Source organism: Danio rerio, chromosome 3 (assembly GCF_052040795.2).
Source record: "Danio rerio strain M-AB ecotype USA chromosome 3, GRCz13ab, whole genome shotgun sequence".
Taxonomy (NCBI): domain Eukaryota; kingdom Metazoa; phylum Chordata; class Actinopteri; order Cypriniformes; family Danionidae; genus Danio; species Danio rerio.
The window spans coordinates 37,275,769-37,289,036 of NC_141023.1; the positions used below are offsets into that span (position 1 = coordinate 37,275,769).

General features: G+C 35.6%; 1 protein-coding gene across 1 annotated transcript; it reads left to right on the top strand.

Moving 5' to 3' along the window:
- The first annotated feature begins 112 nt into the window (after window positions 1–112).
- On the top strand, window positions 113–11,427 carry gosr2 (golgi SNAP receptor complex member 2). Its single transcript, NM_199688.1, is given in 6 exon segments — window positions 113–177; window positions 718–782; window positions 5,030–5,138; window positions 6,692–6,824; window positions 6,923–7,063; window positions 10,580–11,427. Coding segments are annotated over 6 exon segments (639 nt in total). The 5' UTR covers window positions 113–148; the 3' UTR covers window positions 10,742–11,427.
- Window positions 11,428–13,268: the final 1,841 nt, after the last annotated feature.

Sequence of the window (13,268 nt, forward strand, 5' to 3'; positions counted from 1 at the left end):
AAAGAGGTCCTTTTTTCCGGTGACGTGTATTTTTGACAACGATATGTGAAACTAAACGAAACGGAAACAATAAAACATTGCATAACTTTCGATTAAAGCTTTTTAAAGCTGTTTTTGTTTATGCTGGTGTCTCTGACCGTCATTGAAGATGGACACGCTTTACCATCAGACCAATAAGTGAGTTTATGATTATGATGATGATTGCTTTATTGGCTTTAATAGTTATCAGAACTATTCATTGTTTACGTAATTATACTAAATGTTGAGAGTTTTCATTATTTCTAATTAATATCTCACAAATAAAAGTCTCTTTAATCGCTTGTAAATGTCATAAGCTGATTTGAACTGAGAGCATCCGTTAACTACACAAATAGCTTCCTGTGTTCTTCATGTGTAAGACTAGTATTGATTATTAGCTGATATAACAGCTTATTATAGCTTGTCAGCTGGTCAATTTACTTATTGTTTCTTCAAACTATTAGTAGGCTCAATGGTGTGTAATTTTAGCATCAGCCTTAACAGCAGATGCGTCCTTTGAATTAGTGGGTTATATATATATATATATATATATATATATATATATATATATATATATATATATATATATATATATATATCTGAAGTGCTCCCTAACGACACTGAATAATGACTGTCATAATGTATTTTATATAATAAACACTCTCTCTATTCTCACTTATCATTGTCTTTAACTTCCAGACAAATTCAGGAGGTTCAGTCTCAGATGGGACGCCTTGAGAAAACAGACCGACAGTCAGTCCACTGTAAGTCTCTGTGTTTATACTTACAATAGCTTGAAAATCCTCAGTCCCACAGAGACTAAATGATAAAAACAAACGTAATTATGCTCAGATATGGCCAGTTTGGTGTATGAATATGAATATAACCTTAAAGGTGCCTCATCCCACCCAGGATATCATTATCCTTTTGGGACTTTTGTTTTATGCCAAACCCCTTAATTAATCACATTATGTATTCATAGAGTATTATATTATTGTAGAGCATAATTGAAAGATTGCCAAAATAGCAAGTTATTTAAAATCGTTGGAATTACTTGAAATTACCCTGTGATGGGGAAATAAATCAGATCTGTTGCAAAAATACAGTATATTCAATTCAGACTATCTGATATGGATCAATTGTCAATTGATTAATTGTGTATTAGGTAGCAAAAAGTAAACAATTACTACCTATCTCTAATCTGATATCAGATGAAGATATTGTAAACATTAACATAATGATGTCATTAGTCTTGAGAAATGTGCTATGCAACTAATGATATACTTATAAAAACTGACTCGTGGATGATTATTGGGCAAAGAACCACCTGTTCTGACGCTTGAAAAGATGTTTGAAAATGGTGAACTCATTGTCATGTTCAAGAAACTAGATTGAGATTATTTGAGCTTTGTGACTTCAATGTGGTCTGCAGCAATACTCAAGTAGACGACGATAAAAACAATGCTCATTTGGCATTAAAGGACCCAAGGTGTACCAAGAAAGTATCTTTCATTGGTCTAATGCTGTATGATTGTTGTTACTACAAATTCTGTTCCTATTGTCTGAATGTTGCCGCAGAAATTGAGACTCATCAGAACATCAGCCTTTTTTTAGTCCTCTGTTTTCCAATTTATGTCCTCAGTTTCCCTTTGTTAGCTGACAGAAGTCACTGATTTGCTCTTCTACTACTTCTGTAGCTCATCTGCTTCAAGGTGCAATTTTTTTAAGTGTCGAAAGATTCTCTTCTGCAGATCTTGGTTTTAACAAGTGAATGTTTGAGTTACTGTTGAACATATTCTCCTCTACTGGCATAAATCAAGCATTTTTTGCTCATAAAACGGCTGCTTACTAAATAATTCCACTCTTTTATGTTTTTGTTTTTTGGATAATTCTTTATAAACTCTATAGATGGTTGTGTGTGAAAATCCCAGTAGATCAACAGTTTCCAAAATACTCAGAGCGGTCTATCTATTTATTTCCCAATGTTGATGCTCATTTTGAACTTTAGCAGATCACCTTGACCTTGTCAAAATGCACTGATTTGCAGCAGTGTGATTGGTTTTTATTTGACAAAGAAGCAAGTGTACCTAATAAAGTTGCCAATAAGTGTGCATTTTTATTCTCCCTATTTAGTTTTTACTGAGAGAAGCTTTTTTTATGCTGTATGTTTTTATAGTTAATATGTATTTGTATATGTAAAATTTTTGTTTTTCTCCAAGTTCAATTGAAAAAAAAGTTTTGTATTTATTATATTGTTTGTGTAATGTTGAATCTAGATCTTCCATGAGAGCCTGTGATACTGATGTGGCAATAAACCTAAGTACAACCAAGTATTTCCTGTCATGTATCATTGTAATTAATGTAATTACAAGATGAGATATTTGCTGGCGGTGCACTGAGAAATTAGTTGTTTATGTGGCATTGCCCTTGTTTTGTTGATATTTAATCTCCACATGAATTTATATCGTCTCTTTTAAAAGATCAGAGAAAGCACACAAGCAACACTCATTTTTAATAACTCCACATATAACCAATCTAGATCAGTAAGCAACTATTTTAGGCCTTCTTTACACCAATATACCTTTTAAAAATGTGTTTCCCACAACCCTCTATATGTGTTTTCCGTGATCATATCGCAAAAACATTTGGACCCCACTGTTTTCCACGTGATCACCTATATGTTAAACCACACACAAACTGGGTCAACCAATTATAAATTAGCAGTCATCACGGTGCCACTGGCCAGCTGATTGCTGTAGAGAGCCAGGCTGGTGCCAGTGCAGGAAGGACAGGGAGGAGCGGTGGATGCTGGACATGAGGGTGGTGTGGTTTGTTGTGTATATGTGGGTTTGAGGTGGTGTTGTGGCTCATTGGTGGGTCTGAAGAAGATAACCGTTGCTGACCAATAGTGATGACATCATGTGAGATGTCATAGACGGGAAGGATGCGTAACGTGCGCGTATGTCTGCCTGTGTGAGAGCCACTGTGAGATTGCATTGTCTCGGTGGGTGGGGGGTCAGGGCAGACTGCCTGAGTGATAAAACTTTCCCACCAGTCTGTGCTTCTCTCCAAGGAAGCTGCGCTCATTTTTAATCAGTGGATCTGCATGTCACTGCGCGATTTCCACTCTGGCTGTTTGTTTATTTTCACATCTTGCAAAGTACTGCAAATGTAATGAATATTAATATGCCATGGTGTGTGTGTGTTTATTTATAATATATATATTTATTTACACACACACACACACACACACACAAATACCTACATGCATTCATGTTTTTTAATGTATGGATTTTTATTAATGAAATAATAACTCATATTTTACATGTACATTACATTTCCGGGTTTCTGCAAGTTTCTTGAAGTGAAATTTAAGACTTTTAAAGACCCTTTTAAGACCATTATAATTTAAATTTTAGACTTGTACAGGGCTAAACACTTTTTTCTTATTGGTTACTTCTGTAAATAGTTTTTTTTTTTGTATTAATGGAAGATCATGTAAAGAGATGTGTTTCTTTAGTTTTCTTTCCATGCATAAGTAAAATTTCATTGGATAATTTGATGTAAAAATGTCAAACAGCAGTTGTAAATTGTATCTTTTTGCAATAAAAACAAATATAAAAAAAGTTTTTAGATGAATTATTGGTGATTGGCTGTTTGCCCGATTGAGAAGCTTTACCTGGGAAAAGAAAAATTAAGACCTATTAAAAATGATTTGGACGCAGTGGCGCAGTAGGTAGTGCTGTCGCCTCACAGCAAGAAGGTCGCTGATTCGAGCCTCGGCTCAGTCGGGGTTTCTGTATGGAGTTTGCATGTTCTCCCTGTGTTTGTGTGAGTTTTCTCCGGGTGCTCCGGTTTCCCCCACAGTCCAAAGACATGTGGTACAGGTGAATTGGGTTGGCTAAGTTGTCCGTAGTGTACGAGTGTGTGTGTGGATGTTTCCCAGAGATGGGTTGCGGCTGGAAGGGCATCCGCTGTGTAAAAACGTGCTGGATAAGTTGGCGGTTCATTCCCTTCTGGTGATCCCAGATTAATAAAGGGACTAAGCCGACAAGAAAATGAATGAATAAAAATGAGTTAAGACTTTTTAAGGCCTAAAATTTTGTTTTTGAAATTTTAAACATTTTAAGATCTTGCGAACACTGCATTTGCCATCAGTGTTGTCTGATGTCTGATTTGTCAATCAAATCAGAATATAAAAAAAGATCTGTGTATATACGGTTGAAGTCAGAATTATTAGCCACCGTTTATTTTTTTCCCCAATTTCTGTTTAACAGAGAATTTTTTTTTAACAAATTTCTAAACATAATAGTTTTAATTACTCATTTCTAATAACTGATTTATTTTGTCTTTGCCATTATGATGGTACATAATATTTTACTAGACATATTTTAAGACCCTTCTATACAGCTTAGTGACATTTAACGGCTTTACTAGGTTAATTAGGTTAACTAAGCAGGTTAGGGTAATTAGGCAAGTTATTGTATAACGATGGTTTGTTCTGTAGACTATCGGGAAAAAAAAGGGGCTCATAATTTTGACCTTAAATGGTTTTTAAAAAAATTAAAACTGCTTTTATCCTAGCTGAAATAAAACAAATAAGACTTTCTTTTTTTCCAGAAGAAAAAAATATAATCAGACATTTTGTGAAAATGTCCTTGTTTTGTTAAACATTATTTTTTTCTCAAAGACAAATTACATATTGCTACACAGTTTGGTTTGGAACCAGCATAAATTAAATTGTTGTAAAGTTAGATACAATAGATTTAGATTTAAATTTCAAATAAATGCTGTTCTTTTAAACATTCCATTTACCCAAAAAATCAACAATAGCTGCTTTCTGAGCAGCAGATAATCATATTAGAAAGATTTAGATTATTAGAAAGATCCTGAGACACTGAAAACTGAAGATACTGTAAATTCAGTTTTGATCTTGTAAATTTGTGATGTGCTTAATATGATTGGTATTTGTTGTTTACTAATATATTCTGATCTTTGTGTTTTACTGCAGTACTGGAAAATGAGCTTCAAGCCAGAATTGATCAGATCTTTAATCAGCTGGAGCGCCTGGAGATTCTTGCCAGTAAAGAGCCACCAAACCGCCGCCAAAATGCCAAACTGTGAGTTTTAAAACTAAAACAAATCCACTATTAGCTTCATCAAGGATCCAATCCTTAGCTTTCTCAAAGAATAGCTAATTTCAGCAAAACATCCTTCCTGTCAGAAGATTCAGTCAAAATTCCTTTTGATCAGTAATCATTAACCACAAACATACAGCAGTTCAGTTATGTGGAAGCTGGACTATTGGAGTATTTGATAAAAGTCTACCTAAACGATATAGGTTTAAAGATCGGAAATTGAATGCGATGCGCAATCAATTCTACCTTAAAAGTGGGCATGAAATGGAAGTCGAAATTGTCCTTTTTCCCATATCATGACATAGATCCAATTAAAATGATCCTGAAATGACGAAAAAAAAATATAGGGCGGTGCATGGTTTTGTTCTTTGGTAACCAATCATTGGAAGATGCTACCAAAATGGAAAAAGACTGCACAAAAGTGAGACTATGCACTGATATCTCCATCTGAAAGGCATTCAATAGCACTACTATGTACAAATAAAAATAAACAGTGAATTTTGATTTCATGCCGACTTTTACCCTAAGAAGGTGGCGCACAGTTGCTTTGGCACGATTGTCCCTGTAGTAAATGCATATTGTAAGGTGTTTTGAATAAGAAAGCATCTGCCAAATGAAGACTAATGCCCCGTGGCGGTGAGATCCAGAGAAAACATTCCCTCTGTAGTCACGTCATCACCAGCATTCCTGCCGTGTGTGGCAAAGCCTGGCTAAAACACTGCACAAACACACCTGAGGCCAACACACCTGTTACTCACTCGCAAAACACTGAATTTCTGAAGGAACACACACTTCCTGTGTGTGTGTCAGTGTCCTCAAACACAAAAATGACATTATCTGTTCACATCCTGGGTTTGTGTTGGTAAGACCTATAATGTCAAGAAAGAGTTTAAATTGAAGAAATATAATTTTTATCTTGATTTTCCTTTTTGAACATTTAATTTATTTGAGAAGCAAAATGATTTATGAAATCAAGTTTTCTGAAAAATAAAAATAAAGTAAATTGTTTTACTTAAAGCTGCTACAGACTATAAGAAATGGATAATTTAAATTAATGTATCTTATTTAAATCTAGACCTTTTATGATTATTATTGTAATTGTTATAATTATTAAATTTATTATCTGTTTCTTTCTTTTTTGCCATTTATTTCTTATTTACTGTATATTTTATTATTTTTGATGTTCACATATTACATATCATATACATATTTAAAATCCTTTGTCAATACTGTACTAAATGTCATGTCAATAAAGCAACTTGAACTTGAGTTGAATTGAGAGAGAGATAGAGATACACACAACTTCATTCTAATTTGTTCTCTAAATATTATTTATTTTTGTAAAAGTATCAGAATAAAAATGTTTTGAAACTATGCATTTTATAATATGGTGCAGTAATCCCACAGTTTCAGCAAACAACTTCCTCTTCAAACTTCTTCAATGATATATAAACAAGTTGTTCACAAGTGTTGCATCAGCTGTAAAACCCTCAGGCTTTTTCTGAAAGAAATTCAGTGTGTTTTCCTTTGTGCAGCCGTGTTGATCAGTTAAAGTACGATGTGCAGCATCTTCAGACAGCCTTGAGGAACTTCCAGCACAGAAGATACGCTCACGAGGCTCAGGAAAGAGAACGAGAGGAGCTCTTGAGTCGAAGTTTCACAACAAATGTCAGTATAGACCACACACACACACACTCGTTCACTCATCAGTCTCCAAACACACAAAACGATAAGACTTTTGATGCCATTGTGTGCTTTAAATGCAGGACGCAGACACCTCAATCCCTATCGATGAGACTTTACAGTTCAATAGCAGTCTACAAAACGCTCACAGAGGAATGGATGATCTGTTGGGTTCGGGCTCCAGCATCCTGAATGGCCTGAGAGACCAGAGGAGCACACTTAAGGTGTGTGTGAGAGACGCAGAATACAGGGCGGATTTCAGCCTAGAGCGGGAAGGAGGGGGATTTTTTTTTTCATCTTCTTATCAGGGTGTTTCTAAACATTTCAAATAGTGCTTGACTGATTGTTGATAAAAGTGCTGATGACTGATATAATAGGCTTTAATGATGGCAAACTCACATGTATACAAGATCCGTGAAACCGCATCTATTGGTAATTTTTTTAATTAAATAAATGACAGTAAATAATTTATGCACTCAATAGTAGGTGTTAAACATTTTAAACTTGACAATGTTTTAATTGTTTTAAAAGTTAATAATTTTATATTATCCGTGCTCGTGTTAATTTTAGTTAACATATTGGTAGTTGTTTTTTATTTCTATTTGTTTTTGGTAAAAAAAAAAAAAAAAAAATATATATATATATATATATATATATATATATATATATATATATATATATATATATATATATATATATATATATATATAAAATAAAAATTCTAGACATCTCATCTGAAGTATACTGGGACTGTTATAAATGTCAAGCAAGCAGAACATACAGAGCAGTAGATGTTTGTGTTTTTGTTGTCAAATGGGAGAATGTGTATTTGTATACAGTTTTTATTATTATTTTTTTTTATTTTATTATTTTTTTTGTAGTGCATATGCTACTCTCATAGTGTACAAATGTCAAAACAAAAAGTATTGTAATATGCATGGCAGGCCCATAGGGGACAGTGCCAATTTGTAAAGAAAGAAACGCACACAGTCCTGTAGTTCACAATTGTTGTTTTGGTTTTCAAGTAATCATATAATGCTTGTATACAAGCTGTGACCCAAATGGCACACTATACACTATGCGCTTCTGCACTATGTACTTATGCTTTTATGGCTCATTTCCACTGACTGGTACAGTACGGTATGGTTTGGGTTGGTACAGGTCACATTTATCAGGCTTGTGTTTACACTACTAAGGGTACCCCTTTGGTGGGTGTGGTTTATGACAAAGTTTCAGTCGCATCATTCTCGCTCAAGAAAAGGTCTACAGTAAAGCTGTACGGGGTGATTACATATCATATGAAAAGCACTTCTCACAAAACAGACGCTTTATACATATAAATACTTGTGTATAAATGTTTATTAAAAACTTTTCTATAGGCAGGACTTGTTTATAACTGCAGTGTCAATGACAGCGCGAAATAGCCTACAGCAACGTCTGTAATTATATAAAATAAATAAATGAACATATATGAACACATACAGCCTCTTACAGTCTCTGATGTTACCAACTACAGAAAAACTACACACAGCATACATTTCGTCCTAAATTAGGTTCAAAAACAACACAAAATATTGCCTACAGTCAGTGAAAACCTCTCATCTGTCTCTGTACAGCAGCACACGCAACCTCTGTTACAGAGTCATACCATCAATCCCTGTTCATATTAGTCCAAAACGTGATGATAATAATTAAACAAGGGAGTTTGTTCACATTTGCTGAAGAAATACCGTTCTCCTTTTTTCCTGGCTTCTCCTTTTTTTCGCGCTTTACTCTCACGTTTGTCAGTGTCTAACATGATCGGGTTTCAAAAGCATGTAAATAATCAAGCGCATGTTATTATTATCAGCTCAAGAAGTTTGTTGTTTCAGACATAGACGCGCAATGAGCACAAGCAAAAAAGCGAAACCGCTCGCCCTCAGACTGGCTCGTAAAAAACTACAAGTCACAGGGTAGATTCTGCTCTACTCCATGGCTTTGTGGCTGTTCATCAACACAATGACAAGGTTTGTTTGAGCCCGAATCAACCATGGCTCGTTATTATATATAATTCCGCTGTAATCTCTCGGCTGTGTATTTTAAACATGGCGGGTTTTTTGTTTTCATTCTGGCTTGTTGTGTAAGCGAATGATCTCTGTAAACCAATAGCGTTCAGCTGCGCGTCTAGCTCCGCCTTTTGGTACCCTTTTGAAAGGGTGACAAAAAAGTAGTATGGTACGGTACGCCTTTTGACAGTGGAAACAGCCATAAAAGCGTAACGAACTGTACCGTACCACTCAGTGGAAACGGGCTATAGTTTTTACTAAGCGGAAAGTCAAACTGTTTCCCTGATGATGTTTGACAATTGTCAAATTAGTGAAATCAATTACCAAACAACCAAATAATATCTGCCATGAGTATAACCACATTCACCATCGGGAGGTGGTATAATCATTCTAGGAGGAGAATTGTGCTTTCACAAAACAAAATAGATAAAGTTATCCAACATGTGTGCCCGATAGCTTAGACTCTTCCGCTACATAAGCAAAGCTGCTGTCATTGATTGTATCCATCAATCCACACTTCTTTTTAATGGTTGAATAAGTGCATCATCCGGGTATTTAAAGTGCACTTATTATATGAGTTTTCAGTGTGATTGCACTACTTACACTATTTATACTACATGCCCATACACATCATGCACATAACATTAGCATTTTCCTTCATATTGTTTACATGAAGGTGAAAATGATAGAATTCTCAAAAACGTATAACTTCGAAACCTGCTTTCAAAAAATAGCATTGTAAGTCTGCCACAAACATTGATGATATGTAAATAAATGGGCTAAACTCTTTAAAAAATAACTGTAAATCAGTGGCTCTTTTTATATTCCCTACATGCATTGACCAAATAGACTAGTGTGTTACACTTTTTTTAAATTGTTTATTTAATTGTCTTACGTTGGCATTGTAAGCATATGATTTAAAACATATTTATATACTTTTTTTGGTCAAACATTTGTTTTTTAATACCTCAAAGCATGTCATCGTCTGCGTCCCCCTTAACTATGGCGGGTCGTGAAAAGGGTTGAGCTGATAAACGTGAGAAATCGAAAGAGATTTTCAAAATGCATCGTTATTCTCTTTTGGATCACTTCGCTTTTAACAGTAGATGGCACTGTATGCTTTACAAACAGCTCTATTCTGCTCATCTTACACCACTTGAACCTAAAATAATAATAACATTTTAATAAAGTGAGGAAAGTTTTAAGTGAATTACAAGAATGTTCATAATGAAGCTCCGGTCGCACTGGACTTTTCTCCCCATAGACTTCCATTCATACGCACGCAAATGGATCAGACTTTAAACGCAAGGTCATGCGGCAAGTTTCGCAGTTCGTTGCGTTGGAAAGTTAAATCTTAGTGAACTCTGTACACCCAAAATAATTCCTCCAAAATCTGCAGATTTTTTACAAAATTCTCTGCAAAAATGGCAAAAAATGTCCACATATTCTGTCTGGCCCTACCTATTAGTCAGTTATCAATAACTGCAGTGGTCTAAGGTCACGCCTGCACATTTAGACACTGACTGTGTGTTTCCAGGGAGGAGTGTAAGCTCTTCCTGAAGCTCCTCTGATATCACGGAGCGTGAGAGTCTTTTGGGGAAATGGGGATGATATGTACGTTAGATATTCCTGTCAATGAATCTATTCCTCACAGTATTTAAAAATATTGCAACTTCTTTTTTTTTTTTTTTTTAGGGCACACATAAAAAGATGTTGGATGTGGCGAACATGTTGGGTTTGTCGAACACGGTCATGCGTTTGATTGAGAAGCGAGCGTCACAGGACAAATTCATCATGATGGCTGGAATGCTGGCTACTTGTGTGGTCATGTTTCTGGTGGTGAAATACCTTAGCTGAACTTTTTCAGTTTTCTCTGATTCTGTCTCTTGATGGTGTCTGCAACTCATTCCGGTTTTCGTGGCACGTGCATCCCATCTGTGAAAAAAATGTACAGGTTTAAAGAAAAATCACACAACTGCCTATTGCAGGTAAACTGCCAGATCGTCTTCACAAATCTTTAGCATCTGTCTTAAAAAAAAACATTGAATCCTTTCATAACTTTCCTCTCGGATTCTCAGATTTGTGTGACTGCTATTTATGTTGGAGTCTCTGCTAATCTATAAACATCAGCCTAGCCGCTAGGTGTGGCTGTTACTAGAATAGCAGCAGCGCTAATAGTCATTATTAATAGAATATTAAAAGACAATTGTTAAACTAGAGCAGGGGTGCTCAATCCTGTTCCCGGAGAGCTACATTACCTTCCTGCAGTATTCAGCTCCAACCTTGATCAAACACACCTGAACCAATTAATTAGGACCTGAAAAGCACTTGATAATTACAGGCAGGTGTGTTGGATAAGGGTTGCAACTTAAACGGGCTTGAGCACCCCTGGACTAGAGTATTGGTTTGTCATTTGGCTCTACATCGCCACCTTTTGGACAGCAAAAATGCTTTTTTGTACTGTGTTGTTCACGACTCTCTTCTAAGCTGTACATACAGATTTATTGGAAATGCTGTGCAATAAAGTCAAACACACACACATATATCCAGCTGCCCTCAAATGTAACTTACTTGTTTGATGCTGTTGTATTGTGAGTGTGTTCGGCAGCATCTAAGCAAGAGCCACAGCCTCTGGCCAACAGGAAATGAAACGTCTTATTGGACATCTGCTGCATGGATCTTGACGCTCTGTGTGCGGCTGTGCACACATTCACACATGGTGAGGACACCAGAAGCCTCTGCAGTGTCTTCCTGTGTCACTTCTACATCATGCTGGTGTTTGAAAATCATGTGCTTTTTATTATTATTATTATTGAGGTAATATGACAATGTTTACTTAAACCGCATGTATACACAACCGAACTTTAAAAAAAACTGAATGCCAACGTTCAGCATTTAGAAATATTACAAAATCATGCGCTGTTGATGAGAGAGTTGGGCAACAGGTAGCATAAATGGCTAGGACGAACTCAGTCCTGGAGGGCCGGTGTCCTGCACAGCTTAGCTTCCTTTTCCACGCCTGTATGAAAGTTTCTAGTATACCTTGAGAGAGCTTAATTAGCTGATTCAGCTATGTTTAATAGGGGTTGGATCTAAAATATGGAGGACAACAGCCCTCCAGGACACAGCCCTCTTTGGCTAGTACATCATTTCTCACTGTTCTTTTCTTCTGTTGAACACAAATATAGTATTTTGATAAATGTAGGAAAACAGCTGTCATCGAGATCCATGTTAGGTAAAAGAACACTACATTGACTGCTACTGAGTTTGAACATACTTCAAAATATCTTCTTTTGTTTTAGATTGGGGGAAAAAAACATACATTTTGGAAGCATTAAAGATGAGTAGATGAGTAAATTTTCCCTAAACTGTACCTTTTATTTTTGTTTTATAGCTAAAGGTGTTCATTTAGTTTTGGCTGTATGTAGTTGATTTGTAGCCAATGACTTGCAACATATGAATAAATGGGGTGTCATGGTGGCACAGTGGGTAGCCCGATCGCCTCGCAGCAAGAAGGTTGCTGGTTTGAGCCCTGGTTGGGTGAGTTGGCATTTCTGTGTGGAGTTTGCATGTTCTCCCTGTGTTTGCATGGGCTTCTTTCGGGTGCCCTGGTTTCCCCCACAGTTCAAAGACTTGTGCTATGGCTGAATTAAGCTAAACTGTTTTTGTACGTGTAAATGAGTGTATGGGTGTTTCCCAGTGTTGGGTTGTGGCTGGAAGGGCATCCGCTGCGTAAAACATATGCTGGATAAGTTGGCAGTTCTCTCCACTGTGGCAGCCCCTGATTAATATAGGGACTAAGCCATAATTAAAATGAATAGACAAAGACCAGTTTCAGCAATTTGGATGGCATGAGTGGTCTTTGCAGATAATCCTAAATCTTTCAATTTAATACTATTTTTGAAGCAATATAATAATAATAATTCATTGTAAATTAAAAGTGTTGCAAATAATTAGAATCAGGGTTCATACACATTTTTTACAACTAATATTTCATGATTGTTCCATGACTATTTCAGGACATTCAAGTAAATTTTCATGACCTAATGTTTAATGTCTAATAATAATGAAAAACAATACATGTTTAAATGTATTAAAGCATATCATAAAACACAAAAAAAATATTTAGATTGAATTTATTTTTTTATCAATTGTATGAAAGATTTATTTACAAAATGCTTACACATCACGGTGGTTCTTTCTCGCTGTGCCACCTCTGAAATTGAGAAGGAAAATGAGGAAAGGAAAATGAATGAATGCTTTGGCCAAAGACAGAAAAGAAGTAAAGACAACTAACCTATATTGAAGTTTACAGATATTTGTTCAACTAATTTCAATGATTTTTCAAAAGCTTTGTTGTTGTTTTTGTTTTTTTTTTTACTTT